This window comes from Sylvia atricapilla, chromosome 1 (genome assembly GCF_009819655.1).
Source record: "Sylvia atricapilla isolate bSylAtr1 chromosome 1, bSylAtr1.pri, whole genome shotgun sequence".
NCBI classification, from domain to species: Eukaryota; Metazoa; Chordata; class Aves; order Passeriformes; family Sylviidae; genus Sylvia; species Sylvia atricapilla.
Genome location: NC_089140.1, coordinates 149296133 through 149312620, shown reverse-complemented (window position 1 = coordinate 149312620; position 16488 = coordinate 149296133). Strand labels below are relative to the sequence as shown.

General features: G+C 38.4%; 1 protein-coding gene across 9 annotated transcripts in view; it reads left to right on the top strand.

The window, feature by feature from the left end:
* The window catches only part of SLC45A4 (solute carrier family 45 member 4), a 63897-nt gene that overhangs the window by 22084 nt on the left and 25325 nt on the right, over positions 1 to 16488 (top strand). For 8 of the 9 annotated variants that reach the window (XM_066336748.1, XM_066336787.1, XM_066336763.1 and 5 more), the window contains one exon: positions 4847 to 5465. In XM_066336748.1, coding sequence (XP_066192845.1) covers positions 5222 to 5465 — 244 coding nt within the window. In that variant the 5' untranslated portion in view covers positions 4847 to 5221. Of the gene's footprint in view, positions 1 to 4545; positions 4700 to 4846; positions 5466 to 16488 lie in introns of all 9 variants that reach the window. The other variant, XM_066336803.1, reaches the window with a different exon arrangement.

Below are 16488 nucleotides of genomic sequence, written 5' to 3'. Positions count from 1 at the left end.
CAAGGAAAAGTCATTGTATGCAATGATGGCTCAAGGTGTCTCTTCATACCTCCTTTCTGCATCAAGAAGGTAAAATCCATTTAAACCTTAGAATCTTTGAGTTAGAGTGTACCCGACATCATTAGAAAATAATTCCTGTGAGCAAAACTGAATGCAGCTCTTCATGATTTGAGGCGACTTTGGTCAGTCTGTATCCTTGCATGTAAAAGAGAGTCATGGTAATGGAAGAGGCAGATCTTTAAGACAGCAGGTAACTACATAAAATGACTGGAAGTTAATGCAATAAACTTCAAAGAAGAGGATGAGATAAGGGGTAGTTTATCTCTCTTCAATCCTCTCCTTTTTTTCTTAGATAGTCAGTAGTGCTTGGACAGAAGTATTTCCATCATTTTCAGTTTGCTCATTCCAGCTTTTCACAGACTGTGCTTATTTCCTCATTGTCCTGGGTTTTAAAATAAATGCATACCACCTCTTCTGAGATTGTTTCTTACACCAATAAATGCCTGAAGGGTTGCCTGATGGCATTATAGGAAGAAAACCTTCTGAAAGATTTGAAATCTTCTCATGGTATCCAGTTGTTTTCTACTTGCCAAGCTTTATTACAGGTCAAAAAAATACGTGTATGATTACCTGAAATGTGCTGTGTACTCTACAGCTTGCAGTCATACACTTTGGCACTGGTTCAGAAATTCTACTTACTTGTCAAACAGTGCATTCCAGTTCCTTGTTAGCAAGAGAGATCTGGAAATATGCATCAAAAATAGTTCGGTCTTAAAAGATTTGGGCAGGATCACTGTTAACCTCATTTTATTTTGATATTGATGGGTGTACTACCAGTCTGCTGACCTCCAGATGGTGGCATTACAAATGCAGAAACACTGCTTGTCAAACCCCCAAGTCCTGAACTTAAAAACATGCTGAGATGTGTGATAGAAGTCATTTGCCTGAGGCATCGTGTTGTATAATTGTGTACCATGAACTCTTTGTGCATCCTAAGCATCATAGTGCTCCCTAGGAAAAAGAAAACCATGGAATTTTGTGGGCTACAGATATGACCTATATAACACTTCCTCTTCTGGCAAACCCTGAGGAAAGGCAGTGATTTTCCTTTGGTTCTCTGATGGTTCACAGGCTCTGTATGTGAACAGTGCCTATTTGAGGCTCAGGATTGTTGACTTGTCAAGCCTGTAATGTGTTTTGTATTTGACACAGTCATATTATGCCTCAGTGGAAGGTAGGTAGTAAAAGTATAACAGATAAGATTAAAAGCAATTTGAGAAGCTTTAAAAACTTTTGCTTACAGAATATGTTTTGGAATATATTAGTTGCCTGTTTTGTTGGAATATTAACTATTCCTTTATAGCTTTTTGTCATTGCTGAAACATGGCCATAGGTCAGAGTAAAATGTGCAATTAAGCTGACAAAGAGCCAATGTCATCAGTCCCCTGGTCCCATAAACACTTGGCAAGATCAGAAATATTTCTGTGTCTTAAGTTCTCTTCACACCCAACCTATCTACAATGCCCAACAGGAATCTCTCTTCCCATGGATGAAATTCTTCATTCTCCTGCTTTATTTGTTGATAGTTATGAATATGCCCTTGAAAACCAGCCATGAAAAACAATTAGTGCTGGATGCAGACATCAGAGAATTCTGCATTGGTATTTTAATCCAGCTTCTCTTCAGGTGCCATTTACTTTGGAGTTCTTTGCTGCATAAAAGCCTCTGTTATATTTATTTCCATCAGGTAAATGAATTTTTCTCCCTCTTTTGGAAGAAAGAATGCCACTATTCAAACCTTCCAAATTTTGAAATTAACTAGGAAAAAGCAGTAGCAAAACATATATCAGTCTAAAATGAACATGAACACAACTGAGGCAGGGCTTAGGAAAGAACCGAAGACCTTTCTGAGGCTCTTGTTTTTCTCTGGCTTTTGTATGAGACGTGCACTTGGAGTCAGATGAAAGTGCTGCAGGAAGTCTAGCATTATGCTTACCACAAAATTGACATAATGGAACAGTAATTCTCTGTTCTTTTAGATAAAACCTGTCGATTGTGCCTCCTCCTATTGCACTCGAACACTGTAACTGCTTTTTCTGGCATGTTTAAAATATACTGTTCTTGTCTGTGTCAATTACAGCTTCAAAGTCTACCTCCATCTACCACCCATTATTCCTGGCTCTTAAATTATCTCATCATTCCCCATCATCTTCCACTTCAGAAATAACTTTTTCAGTCATCCCTTAAGAGCCTTGCTCAAATGGACTAAATCTCAGATATCCTCTTTTGTCCTGCCTCTTTATCCTTTCCCAGGACAAATGCTCTTGGCTTGGTGTCATCCTCCTTGCCATGTGCAGGCTGCCCCAGTGCATCACAGAATATTCTGGAGTGATGAACTGCCTTCCTCTCAGTGCCTCACCCTGGAATTGCATATGGAAGGAGATGTTTAGGGAAAGAGAATCAAATCCTTCACAGGAGGGGAAATCAGGAGTGAGAAAAGAGTAGAGACTTTAAAGCCAGATTGTGTAGGAGAGTAATCCATGACTCTTAGTCTGTAATACAACATACGTGTTCTGCTGATTTTGGATCGTAAGAGCTAACGTGTATATTTCCAAATTCAAGTGAATGTCATGATCCCTCAGTCTGCCAGCAGTTAAACCTTTTATGACTACTCTGTAATTAAAATAATTGCTCCTACTCTGGAACATGTATTTTGTAGGCTTTACTCACTAAGAACTTGTGTAATATAAGGTGGATGTGGTTTTTTAATACATGGAGTACTTTACATTTATGGTAAACTACTTATATCTTAATTTCTGTTAATTCTGAGTGAGTAGAGAAATACTTTCTAAGTCCTTTTTGTTCTGAGCTATTTAATGCTCATAGAAAAAACTTGAACTTAAAACTTGGTTTATGGAACTAGTTCAGTAAGTTATTTGAACTTTCTCATTTAAAGGATGCTCAAAATAAAATTTTAGTATTAATTTGTTGTTGAGGTGATCAAATATGAGAATCCCAGTAATCTTGGGGAGCCTGGAAGAAGAAAAGACGTGGACCAAAAAAGATGCTTTTGAATTGAAGAACCAAGTGTGTGCAATAAACAGCTCGGAGGAGGGCGTTGTAACAGTGTGTCTTTTTGGAGTGCAGCTACAGCCTTTCTAAATCCCAGTCAGCCTCTCCGTAGAGAAACTGCTTAAGAAGAATTCAGGCAGCAATGAAGCTCACACAACCACACACGTTACCAGGCTAGCTCAGCAGAGAGGCAGAAGGCTCCCAGCCCCAGATCAACTTCCAGCAAGTGTTTATTCCAGTGAGCTGAAGGTGAACCTGGATGCCAAGAGAGTGAACATGTGGTCTTTCTTAGTTATATAGGGTCTCAGGTTCGTGGGTGGTACAAGGGCCAGGGCAGGGGCAAGTAGCCATAGGAAAGAGTGGAACAGGACACCAAACCCCACAGCCAATGGGGAAGCAGGGAAAGGGGATGCCATGGGGTGGATGATGGGCTTGCGAAACCCAGGGGGGAACATTGCACAATGTCTGCAAGGATCCATGGGGAGAAGCCTTTTTTACATCTGAGATATCTTGAATCTTCACTTTTCCAGGGAAGGGCAGTTGGAAATTACTTTAATGGCATGAGGGTCTCCACAGGGCATCAGCAGGACGGAGTGCTCGAGATGGTGTTCTTGTGATGCACTTATAGTAGAACAGTGTCTCAGGTCACACTGAAACAGAGCTGCCCTTGTGATGTGCTTTAAACACAGAACATGGCATCTGTTTCCTAAGGCTCAGTTTTAGGCTCACAACTTAATGACCTGGTGTGTGCTTGAGCCCACAAAGAGTTTTTGTTGCCACAACTGAAGAGATGGGGAATTGCAGCGTGGGGACTTCTACTGAGGCCAGCTTTGCTGCCAGAGCCAGCATTTCATGGAACCATATCCCTGAGGGGTTTTGTTCTGGGGTCACAGCTCAGTCACCCTCTGTGAAGAGATGTAAATATGCATCCTTCTAACACAAACTTCATGTAATCTGACTTTTTATAAGATGCTTTGTTTTCTTCTAAGTGCTTGAACACATTTTGATTGGCATGGTGCAGTATTTGTACATCTGCTTAGATTTTGTCTATGGCACAAAGGAGGGGAGAGTACAGAAGAAGCTTGTCTTACCTGGTTAGAATATATTTTAATAATTTTAATGTGGAATATATTGTACCATTCTGCTTTCACAAATTTCACAGGATGTGGGAGTAAGATGCTCTGGTCTTGTGTGCAGAAAGATTAATTCATATGCTGTGTATATCTTCAATAAAGTTTAAATATTTAAATATCAATCCTCAGTTATATTCCTCACAGCCTGTTTTGCTCATGCTTCCTTGAGAAATATCTTCAGTATAAAATGGTGTGATAGTTACTGCAAAGTAACTTGCAGCTTCCAAAAGTCTAAATGGAGATGTCTGTGTGACCATGGTAATTGATGAATCATCTTCCTGTCATAGAACTAGAATATCCTATGCTGTTTCTGAAATGCAACCTGCTTTAAATTTCCCAGAATTTAGTCTTGTGCTCCGTGTTCTGAGGATCTTGGACAAGTACCCTGACATTCTTCTGTGGCTTTGTGTAGGACCACAAACCAGAGGAACTGGAGTACAGTAAAGCATCATTTAAATACAAGGCACAACTGCTTTTCAATGGAAAGTGCAGAGGTAGGAGGGAACGTGGAATAAAGGACCCTATGCTAGGCAAGGACAATGGAAAGCATGAAGCAGGAAATAGGTTATATGGTTAAGGGGGGGACACAATATCCTGAAAAATCCTATTGAAATTTTTAAATGCTTGCTTTTTTGTTGCAGATTAATCAGCCACTCGATGGGGATTAACAGTGGAGCACCTCTTTGTGTCGCCTTTCCACCTCTGTGTAGCACGAATAACAACTTCAGCACTTCTTCAATAATAATTATGAAACTGGTATTAACTGAATGGCAATTATGGATTTTTAACTCTAACTCACAGTAAACCAGCAAGCCATATGTTGAAATTCCTACCAAATAGCTTTTCATTCTTAATGTCTTGTATCTATACAAGAAGTTGCAAGATACCTGTTTGTACAAGAGGAATATAAGCATTACTTGCCTGAGGAACAGAAGCTGAAAGAGAAGACACCCTAACTTGTTTGTGGAGTTATGGTAGTATTATTTATAGAGATATAACAAATATATATTTTTTTTATGGTAATGAAAATGGCTCCTCAGAATGCTGACTCGGAATCTATGCAAGTTCAAGATCTACCTGTGGCACAGCTTCAGAAGCAAGAAAACAAGGAGAATGAAAGTAGGGAGGAGACCATTAGTGAAGGATCCATAGACCGGATACCAATACGCCTCTGGGTGATGCATGGTGCAGTAATGTTTGGAAGGGAATTTTGTTATGCCATGGAGACAGCTTTGGTAACACCTGTATTGTTACAAATTGGTAAGTAATTATAATTTCTGTGAGTTGAAACTTTCTATGTATTTCTGCATTGATTTAAGTCAGGCAAAGAGGGAAGATGCGTCTGCCAACTAAAGGTACACAAGGTAAAAATGATTTTGATTTTTTTCCTTAGTGTCTGTAGCACAGATTCAACTGTGTGATCATGTTTAAATGGGAAGACCTTCTACATGCATTCATCTTCTAATATTGCTTCCCTCCGTAAAAAATGTAACCTGATTTAGTTCTAAAATTCTATACTTCTAGGTAAGTGTTCTAGAAACTAGGAACAGTATTGGGGTATATAGGATTGCAGTGAAGCATTTTTTTAAAATTTGTGGAGAAATACTTCAGGTTAGAATACTTCAGAATATCTAAACAGTTAAATAAATTGTTTTTTCCAGTGAACTACTACATTTATTTCTAACCACTAGAGAGTCTTGTTTTGTGTGATTAATCTGCAATTTATTGCATGTGAATACACATGAATAAACTATGATACCAATTGCCTTAGATGGTAATGGGGGGAGTGGTGGGGTTTAGAACAGGAGTAGTCAGAGTTAAATTTCATGGTGAGTATTGTCATTAGGTTTCAAATAAACTGTTTACATTATTAAGAGTATCTGATATTACCTTTATCAAATACCGAGATTTGTCAATCATGTATCAGAAAATATTACACAACATGGAATGGAAATGCTAGACTGAGTGGGGGAGTAAACAAACCACGTGTGTGCACTGTATAATTGTCTATATATTTGTATATTTTATGTTTGTTTTGGCTTACCTGTGCAAGTGTGCCTTACAGCTTGCTCAGCTGTGGCCAAACAGAAGCACTCAACCAACTAAATAATAATGTTCAGTGAATATTATTTACAACATTATTTAAAAATTTCCAGGTTAGCATCTTGAATGAAACTCATGGGAGGGTTTTGTTTGTTTAACATAAGAAAAAGGCATTTTAGATTCAACTTATGAGCATGTGATGTACAAGTCCTTTCGTGCAATCTTTCTGCAGCTAAAAATGTGTTTTCATATGAAATTGGTCGTTGGTTTATTTTGAGTGAATGGAGTGAATAATCAGTGCAGTTAGTGCCATGGGAGATGCTGATGAGTTAAGCCTTTGTGTTTTCCTCAAAATTTTAATTTTCATAGCCCATCAGATGCTCTTCATGGATCTATTGTTTGTATAGTTAAAACAGATCCTAAAAAGCTCCAAAAAAAGAGCTTTTTTGACCGACTTCCTAAATAAAACACATGCAGCTTCATCTAGGGGTGTTTGTAGCATTCATAATTTGTTCTGAGGTTTTCCCTTTTGGGTAAGTTGAGAATTGCAGACTTTGGTCCCTTGTACGGGCAGCATTGATTCAGTAATTGTCCACCATAAACTTAAAAACTTGCATCCTGCTTTGCATGGAGAAGATCCCTGGTTTTGTAAGTGACGTTTTTGTTTGCTTTGTTTGTGCTGGCATTTGGATAATTAAAATGTATGGCTGGCTAAGCTGACTTTACCTTACTATAGGGTAAGGTCAGACAGTATAAATAAACCATTCTCTTAATTACTGACCCGTCTTCCAGTTTACATTTCTTTTGTGAGCTTTTCTAGCTGTTTCCTCCAGATAATTGAGAAATACCTCTTCCCTTCCTTCCCTTACCCCAGTGATCAAAATAACATTGGGATTTGGGGGAAGGTAAGAAGAGGGCTCCCACTCCTAGAAAAGCTGCAAATTGACGAAGTGATGTCAAAGTCTGTCGGGATGCAGCAATGATGTTCCAAGCCATAGATATAAGAAATGGAGGTAGCAGTTACACATGTCAGTGCTTTGGGAGCTAATTGAAATCTTTCTGCTCTGCTCCTGTGCCCTCAGCAGGGCTAAAAACAATGTTGGATTCACTGAAGGGTTAAGTTATTCATGGGTGACTTATCTGGTCTCCTTGTTGATTACCTCTTACATGGTTCTGTTTACCTTTATGAACCTCAACATCTGTCTGCCTCAGCATGAACTATATTTATTCCACACTGGAGGGGGTTGCAATACAGCGTAGAACTGATGTAATATTCCCTTTGCTTCTTGTTTTGGTAAAAGCAAAGATCAGTTTCTGTGAGATTAAATTGGCTCGAGAAAATATATTTGAGAATTGGCACTTGGGGGAAGTGTGGTGACTCAACCGATTTTACTTATAATACACTGAAGAACAAGAAGCCTTTTGGGCATCCAAAAAAAGATGACTCTTCACAGAGTGTGTTTAATATTAACACTTAAACTTTACAGTGTGTGCTTGTGCTTTTCTGTACCTGGGAAAACTTTGGTCACTGAAATAATCTGAGATTCTTATCAGATACCACCATGAAAACCTTAGGCACATTAATATGGTGTCACACGCTCTGTGCATACAAGTACTTGACTTTCTTTGCAGTTTGAGTACCCTGGATCAGAGGTGTAGTTATGATTTGGCAGATGACCAACCTGTCCTACTTGTTCTGTAACTCATGAGATTTTATCAGCTGAAGGAGATGGTCACTTAGACGGTCCCTTTCCAGTTCAGTGGTGGTTGAACTCATTGTGTTTAAGTTTCCTGAAGTTCTGAAATCTTAACAAGAGAACTGGAAAGCATCAGTGAAAGTTGTTTGACTCAATGCATAATATGGATTGGAAAGGTGCTGAAGCACCCGGGTTACTGCACCCCTGCTGAAAGAAGTTCTGATTTCTGACATTAATCATTGTCTCTATTGCTATAATTGATGTTACATTGCTGTGTCAGAAATGCAGCTACAAATCTGTAACAGCCTTGTAGTCATAACTGAGCTTTAGTAGCCTAGCAACAAGTACTAGCCAAATATATATTACATGGGTTTATTTAATTCCGGCTTGCTCTTTAATTTCTTAGTATCTGCAGCGTAAGAATTCAAAATGAAGAGTTGAACTTGTTGAGAATTCAAACAATGTAAAATAACACCAAATATGAGAATTCCAGACGGAGTCCAGATGAAATTATATTAGTTGACACTAGCAGAAGTTATAATCTCTAAAAATCTCCATTAACCTTTTTGAGACCTGTTCAATAAGCAGTTTCTCCCAGCCAGCATTAAATTTTATCAGAAAATAAGCTTTTAGTGTCTTCAGAACTTAAGTTTTACATGTTAATGAGTCCAAGGGTTTTGAGAAACTGAGTGATTCATGTTATTCTTAAGTATTAACACTGCTGTTTGCTTCCCCTGCACATAAACTTCATATTTCATAGGAGCAGGATGAGGCCTTTGTCTTCTGAAACATCTGGCACTTAATGCTGCTTATCTGTGAGAGGGAATTAAAATCCCTGCTATTGTTTATAAATGACAGTGTATTTTCTTCCATCATTAAACTTGGCTTCTAAGGATTAAGTCTCTAAAATCATCCCCATTTCATAAGTTCACAGAAGATTTGGATACATGATAAAATTATTTTGCACGGGATTTTGCTTGAATAAAAGCAAGAGGAGGAGAAACCAAAGTCTGGCGTGGTGTAAGCTTGCAGAAACTGTTTTTTGAAGAAACTTGTTTCAGTGATCACAATACATTATTTCTGTTAATAACGCTTTGAACCATTAATAAATACATAACTTGGTAGTTTCAGATTATTTCTCCTTTATTCAAACAAAATTTTGGTTTTAATACAAGGTGTAAATCCATTTTAGTTCTTCTGAAAGGTGGGATCCATGTACCTGTTAGGACTATGGAAGAAAAAAAATCTATTTTGTGGCTTGGGGTGGCTGCTGCTTTCAGCATGAAGAACTCACTGTCTAACTAATGAGTAGTGGTAGCTGTAAACATGAAATTTCACGTTTTATATTTAATATGATAAAAGCTTTGTCAAGCATTTACCGTTGCTTCAAAGGCTCTTTCAATGCTATTGAGTTTTTTATGAATTGTTAATAGGCACAGAAGTGATTATCAGCGCCAAGGCTGTTCCTCATTCCCCTGCATAAATTAAATATATTACACTGGTGCTCTTTAAAAGTGACTGTGTACATTTACGTAGTTTCATAAGGAGACATTAGGAAAATGAGCTTACATGTGCTGCTTACCTTTATAATGCCACTTAAATTTAGGGATGCAGGAATAGCTGTGGGTTTTATGCATTTCATATCTGAGTGCCTCTCTGTGATGGCATCATTTTGTTTTACTGTGAGAGTTAATGGGTTCTTGTAGTAAAGATTGGCTAGTCTAACATTAAATATTGAAGTTGCTCATTTTAAGCTTAACCCTGAACATTACTGTTGTTTTTAGGCAATTACACTGAAGAACAGAATTTCTGGGAATTGAATATTTTACTGGTAATTATTAGATTTTACTAAAAAGAAAGGCTGAGCTACACAGAGCAGAATACTATAGATTATTTTTGTTTGGAAATTATTTCTCTCATTAGATCCTTTCAAATCATCAAAAGGCTCTAGGTGCTCTAGTCTCATATATGTAGGAAAGCTGTTCAGGGGTTTGGACTGTTATTTTATAGCTAAAGCATTTAGATATAATATCTCATTTAAAAAAATCTAACATTTAAAATTCATCAGCCTAAAGCTTAGCACACTGTGCATAAAAGGTCTTGAAATCTAGTTCATGTGAAATTGCCAGTATGGAAAAAGTGTGTTAAGCAATAATTCAAACTGCTGATTCTGAAAAATCTCTGTGGTAGCTGAGAACTCATTATGCAGAAGAGATTCAATATTCCACAGTGAACTCTTTTACTTTGCAGTAGTGATCTCCCCATTGAAAAGTAGTGTTGATACCTGCCTGAGAAGAATGCTTGTAGGTAAAGGGAGATTATGGAGATGTATTTAGAAACCAAGCATGAAATATTACAGATGAATTGGCTTCTAGGTCTGTTTCTTCAAAGGAATTAAGGTATCAATTGCTGACTCAATTCAGTGTGGAAGCAGATATCCTTCCTAAGGCTAAGCCTGAGATCAAAGGAAATCTAAAATCCTGAAAGATCTCTTGGGGAAGAAGGGAGCAAAGGGTTGGATGGGCTGTTAGAGGCTGCCTATAATTTAAGTGAAAAAAGAGCTGAGTGGCTGGAAAGCCTCTTGCAGATGAAGGAAGCTCTTCAACACAAAGCAGCACTGAGTATTTCAGCTTAACTCAAGTAGTTCAGTTTATTCCTCATCTCTGCCAGAGGTTACATTAAGGTTATGTATTTTTAACATTAAGGTTATGTATTTTTAACTGCCTTTCTGCAAAGCTGCATCTTCCATTTCAGCTGTGTCCTACCTTACTTTGTCTTACCACAAAGAAACTGAGTTGCTATAACCTGTCCTTTGATTACCAAAGTTAAATTCCTCTTCAATCCAGCTGCGTCCATGCTCCCAGGCATGGCTGCATTTGATGCTGAGAGTGAACTGAAGGATCTGAATTTTTCTGTGGAAGAATTGATGGCTTGAGAGCTGACCTGTCCTATGAGAGGACTGTAACACAGCTAACCTGAGGGCAAGAACTGAATATACAGTGGATCCAGAAAGCCTGGAATAATAAACAATTAAATCCTTTTTCAGCCTTGTTGGCTTTAGAGTTAGTCTGTAAGATGATACAAAGTTTGTATTCACATCTCATGTGGTAGAATGTACAAGACTGCAAATACTGTGCCTGAGGCACATATTAATTGCTCTATAAAACCTCCTCATCCATCTTTTTTTACTTATTGACTAATTTTATGCTGACTGAGGGGTTGTGTAAGACTAATTTTACTGTTCTTTTTTTTTTTGAACTAACAATTCAGGCTTTCATATCATGTATCGCTCTTATATAAAATATCTTTTGACCTCGAAGAAATAGCAGCACAGATTTTGAACACAGATAGCCCTTAGTGGAAGGTTGGGTTAAAGATATATTTAAAACCCTTTTAAAAGAAAGATGTTGTGGAACTGTTAAGATTTTTAATCCTGGGGGCAGTTCAGAGCATGTGCTTTATTTCCATATGAAGGCAAATGCCATGTGGTTTGGCAATTGTGCAATAGCTGTTCCTTACAGCATTTTTTATATCAGTGTTCTGTTTTTCTTTAAGTAACACTGAATCTGGCCTTCAGAGGCACCACTGATAACACATGGCAGATTTTCAGCTGGATAATGTGAAGATTCCTGCTGGCTCTAGGGTCCTGCAGACTGAGTTTGGATGAAAAGGCTTTCTAGGAGAGGAAAGTTGGTTGCCAATGGGCTTCAGAGGCTTCTCTCATAGAATGAAATATGTTTCCTATTAGTACTTACCAGTAGGTAAATTTTTGTTCCTGTTCCTTTTTTTTTTTTTTTTTTTTTTTTTTTTGGCTGAATAAGGCTTGCTGGAGAAGCTACTTCTCAAGTAAGAGAAGTGCTCTTACTATGATGCTGCTTTTTCCCATTCCAAATTTTTAACAGAATTCCCTGAGCTTTTAATTGTGTACTGTGGGAATGTTAATGTGGTTTGGGTTTTTTTTTCCCCTAGCATAAAGAGTGTTCACAGTAAAAGCTGTTGAGTGAACACTTTGAATCCTCAGAAGTTTTCATTTTAAAAGTTTGTGTGGTCTGAGGTTAGAGCAAGCGACCAGTATATGACACAAGAAATATGAACAGGTCTGAAAACTGTGGGCTGATAGAAACAGCAGAGTGGAGGGTAAAGCAAACCATGTAAAAATACAGACTGTCAGCAAAGAATGGAGGTTTAAAAGCAATTTTTGATTTCATTGTCACCTCTGTTCTTCAAATTTTGTTTCTGCAGCAATAGACATTTTAGTCTGTGATTTGTCAGAAAACCTTGAAGCCTCAAAAAATAATCACTCTCTAAGAAGAAAATGTACATCTCTATCCTTAGATAGTGCTTCTTCCTACCTGTAAATATTTCCTGTCCAGCATGCTGCCTACCTTTTATCTGGAGTAGCCAAGGATTAAGAGAGGCTAAACTGTTTGGCATGACTTAGGTGTGCTTTGAGATCTCTGTTCCCCTTCTTTGCCAAATTCCTTTTCTTCTGCCCAAAGTTCTAGTAAAGCACAGAAATAAGGACTAATCACTGTGAGAAGCTAATGGTGGGGAACTGGGTGTGGGACCATACTAAATTTAAGCATTTTTTTAAATTTTAATTTTCATATCAGCCAGTAGCATTAAATTCTTTTTTCAGTCTATTGTAGACAGGGTTTTTACATCTCTGTTATCATTCGGTCACCAAATTGACTTGAAATTCTTTCCTCTCACACAAACCAGACCCACCTTGTTGTGAGACTCAAGGCAAGCCTTTCTGCTGCTTTCAAGGGCAGTTCTAGAGTAGAAATGAGCAAAGATGGGAATAAAGGAAATGCGGGATCCCTGGATTTTTACTAAGATGGCATGTGAGTAGAGGTAGGGACAGACTTTCGCCTCCTGGAAATGGCTAAAATTGAGTGGTGTTAAACACACATTTATGCAACATCTTTCTTAGCCTAAACTCTTCCTCTTAATCTGCTTTCCACCCATATGCCCAATATCTCTTTATACTTCTCTCCAAACACCCTTATCTGGAACAGGATGTCAGGAGAAGCCTTGAATGTACATGTGTGAGGTTTTCTGCTCAGAATTTGAGTTTGACCCTCAGCTCTGACCGGGAGGTAACTTAGCCATAGCAATAACAGATGAAACAGGATTGTGCTTCCATGCTCCTTATTAGAAGGTAATTGCCACCAGGGCAATTTTCCAGCAGGCAAATGCCTGTCCTTTATTGTAAAAAAACCTTTCAGCTCTTGGGCGGGGTTCTAGTGGCAGAGACTTGTAAATGCAGAACTGAGATTTGCATGCCCGGCACTGGAACCGGCTACCCCACAGCTTACTTCAGTGGGTTTCTGTGGAATGTGGACTGTGAGAAAGGTTATGAACAGGGGATAGCTGGGAACTTGTTAGTGAACAGGAGGCTTACTTTTCAAGAAAATAGATTTAAAGCCACTTTGGAAATTAAAAGAGTGTCAGCAGGCCAACTCATGTAATGTTTTAATATAGAATTGTCAGAGCAGCAGCCCCTTGAGCTTTGTTCCCCTCAGTCTCCTGTGTGCTTGTTGCAAGAGTCTTACTGTTGTGATGCCCCTCTGGGACCCCATTTAATCATCCTCTTCTCACCAAACAACAGTTGAGGAGGTTTCAGATATACTTCCTGCAGGCTGTTTTGCAAGAAATGATTGGAAATGTTTTGTGCTACTGATTTAGTTTGATAATGTTTAATACAAGTCCATTTAACTAAATAGGGAAAATCCATGTTATGGATTATGTCTGCATTGGTTTGGATAAATCTCCTGTAGCTCATGTAACTCCATAAACATCTTCCTCTCCCTGACGTCTTGAGTGGCTGGGTACAGGGCAGCACAGATGCAGATTTTTCCAAAAGTAGATGAACCCTACTCTGTTAACATTTGGTGATCTTGAGTTGGAGCCTCCAGGTGAATTTTTTGCAGTGTAGTAGATGCAGAGCATGTAAACTAAAGAATTCGAATCTGAGTTTCTATTATTTTTAGGGAATGGTGACTGCTGGTCTACAGCAGTTTTCTACAGCAAAGTTAGGTGCCATCTTTCCAGGCTTTTGAGAGTCCTCCATGTGAGGGGAGAACTTCCACACAGCTCCAAAATGTCTTAGCACACTTCCAGGGCAAGAATATTTTTCCTCTTGGAGGTGCTGATACGGGGAAGGATCAACAGAAAGGCTCAGTCCCTACAGTAGCCTGGTTCTGTCCTTGGTATCAGCTTTGTCTATGGCAAGTGTCCCATCATGAGGCAGTGCAATTACTGGCATAATAAAAGTAAGTTTTGTATAACTTCTGCTCAGATCATCTTCACCTTGAATTTCTGTCCTCCCCTGAATCCCAGTGTGTATTCTTTCTGGCTGAAGTGGTAAACTGAGTTGAATCATTTTCTATGTGTTCTCTGTATTGGCTATATAGAAACACAAATTTCGTGCTTTTATCAGTTGTGCTGCTCTGTAAACAATGGTCTTTCAATAATTCGGTCTATCAGAATTGAGCTTACCCCCCCTCCCCCAGGATAATCTGCAAATTCCAAAAATATCCTGCTTTAAATGAGCTCTTGATCTGGGAGTGTTTTAATACCTCTTACAAATGTTATATCTGGACACTTCTAAAAAGTAAAGTATTTCTTTAAAGAACAGAGATCAAGTTCATGCCCTTAAGAGTTCGTGTAGGTGGCAGAAAAATAAATATTAAATTACATATTCTAAAATTAATATTAAACTTGGGCACTCTGGGAAGAATCTTCATGAGTTAAAACCAAAATGACTCGAGTATTCAGATAAATGATTGTTTACTGGGATTAATTAGTTGTAGTGGAGACAGTTGTATTCATTTTGTTTTCTTTGCCTGATTTGGAAAGTCAGAGTCAGTGTTCTACCAAGCCAGACATTTTCTGGCAAGGAAGAGTCATTACAGGCATACCTGCTGTCTTACATGGACTGCATCAGGTGACTTCAAAATGATTGTTTATCGTACTCAGCTGCAATTTAAACAATTTATGCAACAATTGCACATCACCGAAATATCTGATCTGCTGTTTTCTTCCAAGCTGCAGCAGAAAAGAACAGATGCACTGTGCTTTGCTCTTTTTTTTTTTCCCTTAAGTCATTATAATGCAAAACTTTAAAGAAATAAATTTCTGGCTGCTAGACTTTGGTGTCAGTTCACCTCTGTAGTGGTTCTGCACTACGTGTGCTGTTGTAACAAAAATGTTTTGGGTATTGCTGATATTAATGCCTTTATAACATAGAATCTGAAGAATGGCTCGGGCTGCAAGGAACTGTCAAGACCATCCAGTCCCACCCCCTGCCACGGGCAGGGAAACTTCCACTAGCACAAAGTGCTCAGAGTTCCATCCAACCTGACCTTCAGCATTTCCAGGAATGGGGCAGCCACAGCTCCTCAAGGCATCCTGTGCCAGGGCCACACAGGGTAGAATTTCTTCCTAATATCCAATCTAAACCTATCCTCTAACACAAAGCAAATAATGCTTACTTAATACTGACCTTAAATAACAGCAGAAGAAAACTTTGTCATCTGTATGAAATCCAAACAGAACTTAAATCCTTTCCTTTCCATTACAAGCAGCAGAACTATGCCAGAAACACAGTTTTCAAGCCCAAACTGGCTGATCTCTCAGAGGTCATGGCTAGGCCTGTGGTGAGCAGCAGTGTTGACTCCCCTTCCTCAGTGACTTGCTGGGTGCCCCCAATGTGATCTTGCTGTGTAACAGTGGAGAAGCTCAAGGAAGTGCATGGGGGAGCCTTCAGGATATCTGAGGTTGGCATGAGAAAATAAGATTAGGTAATCAGTTAAAAGACTGAGGGTGGTTCTTTCTCTGTAATTTAATTAATCAATATCCTACCAAGTGCTCCCCCTTCTCTGAGGTAGACAAAGTCATGCATTATAAATTTTGTGCCAGGGACTCCATCAGTCTGGAGAGCAGTCAGCGTGTGCCAGAGGTTATGAAGATAATTGGAGAGGAAGGTTATTTTTCTGCACTGTGTATTCCTACCCTGTTGATGTGGCAAATGTGTTTAAAATAAGTTTTCAAATGTTTTTAAGCTGTAACCTTCAGGAGAGGAGTTTGGTACAACTTTGTCAGATATGAAAGGATTGCCATATCTTGCAAATTATTTAGGTTTGAATCTTAAAGATTATTCAGGTTCTTTGTTGGATGACTGAATAATGCTGTGTGGCTACACCTATAACATAGGTATAATTTGTATACATGTGTAAATAACATATATTTAACATATATAATAAAATATACATGTATATATAATATATAACTTGTTCCATTCTTTTGTAAGTTTAAATGGCAAGAAAAAATTAAATGCAGAGTGATATAAAACTGGTTTTCACAATATAATAAAAATACTTGTCTAGTTGTTGAAATAGAGTTCTGTTCTGCTTTCTCCCCAGTGGGGTCTAACTCCCATAATTTGCACATTTGGAAGGGAAATGTTTGCTGTCTTTTGTGCTGGTTGTGCTCTGGTTTAACTTCAGATTTTATTGGTAAACTTATTCTTCCACGTG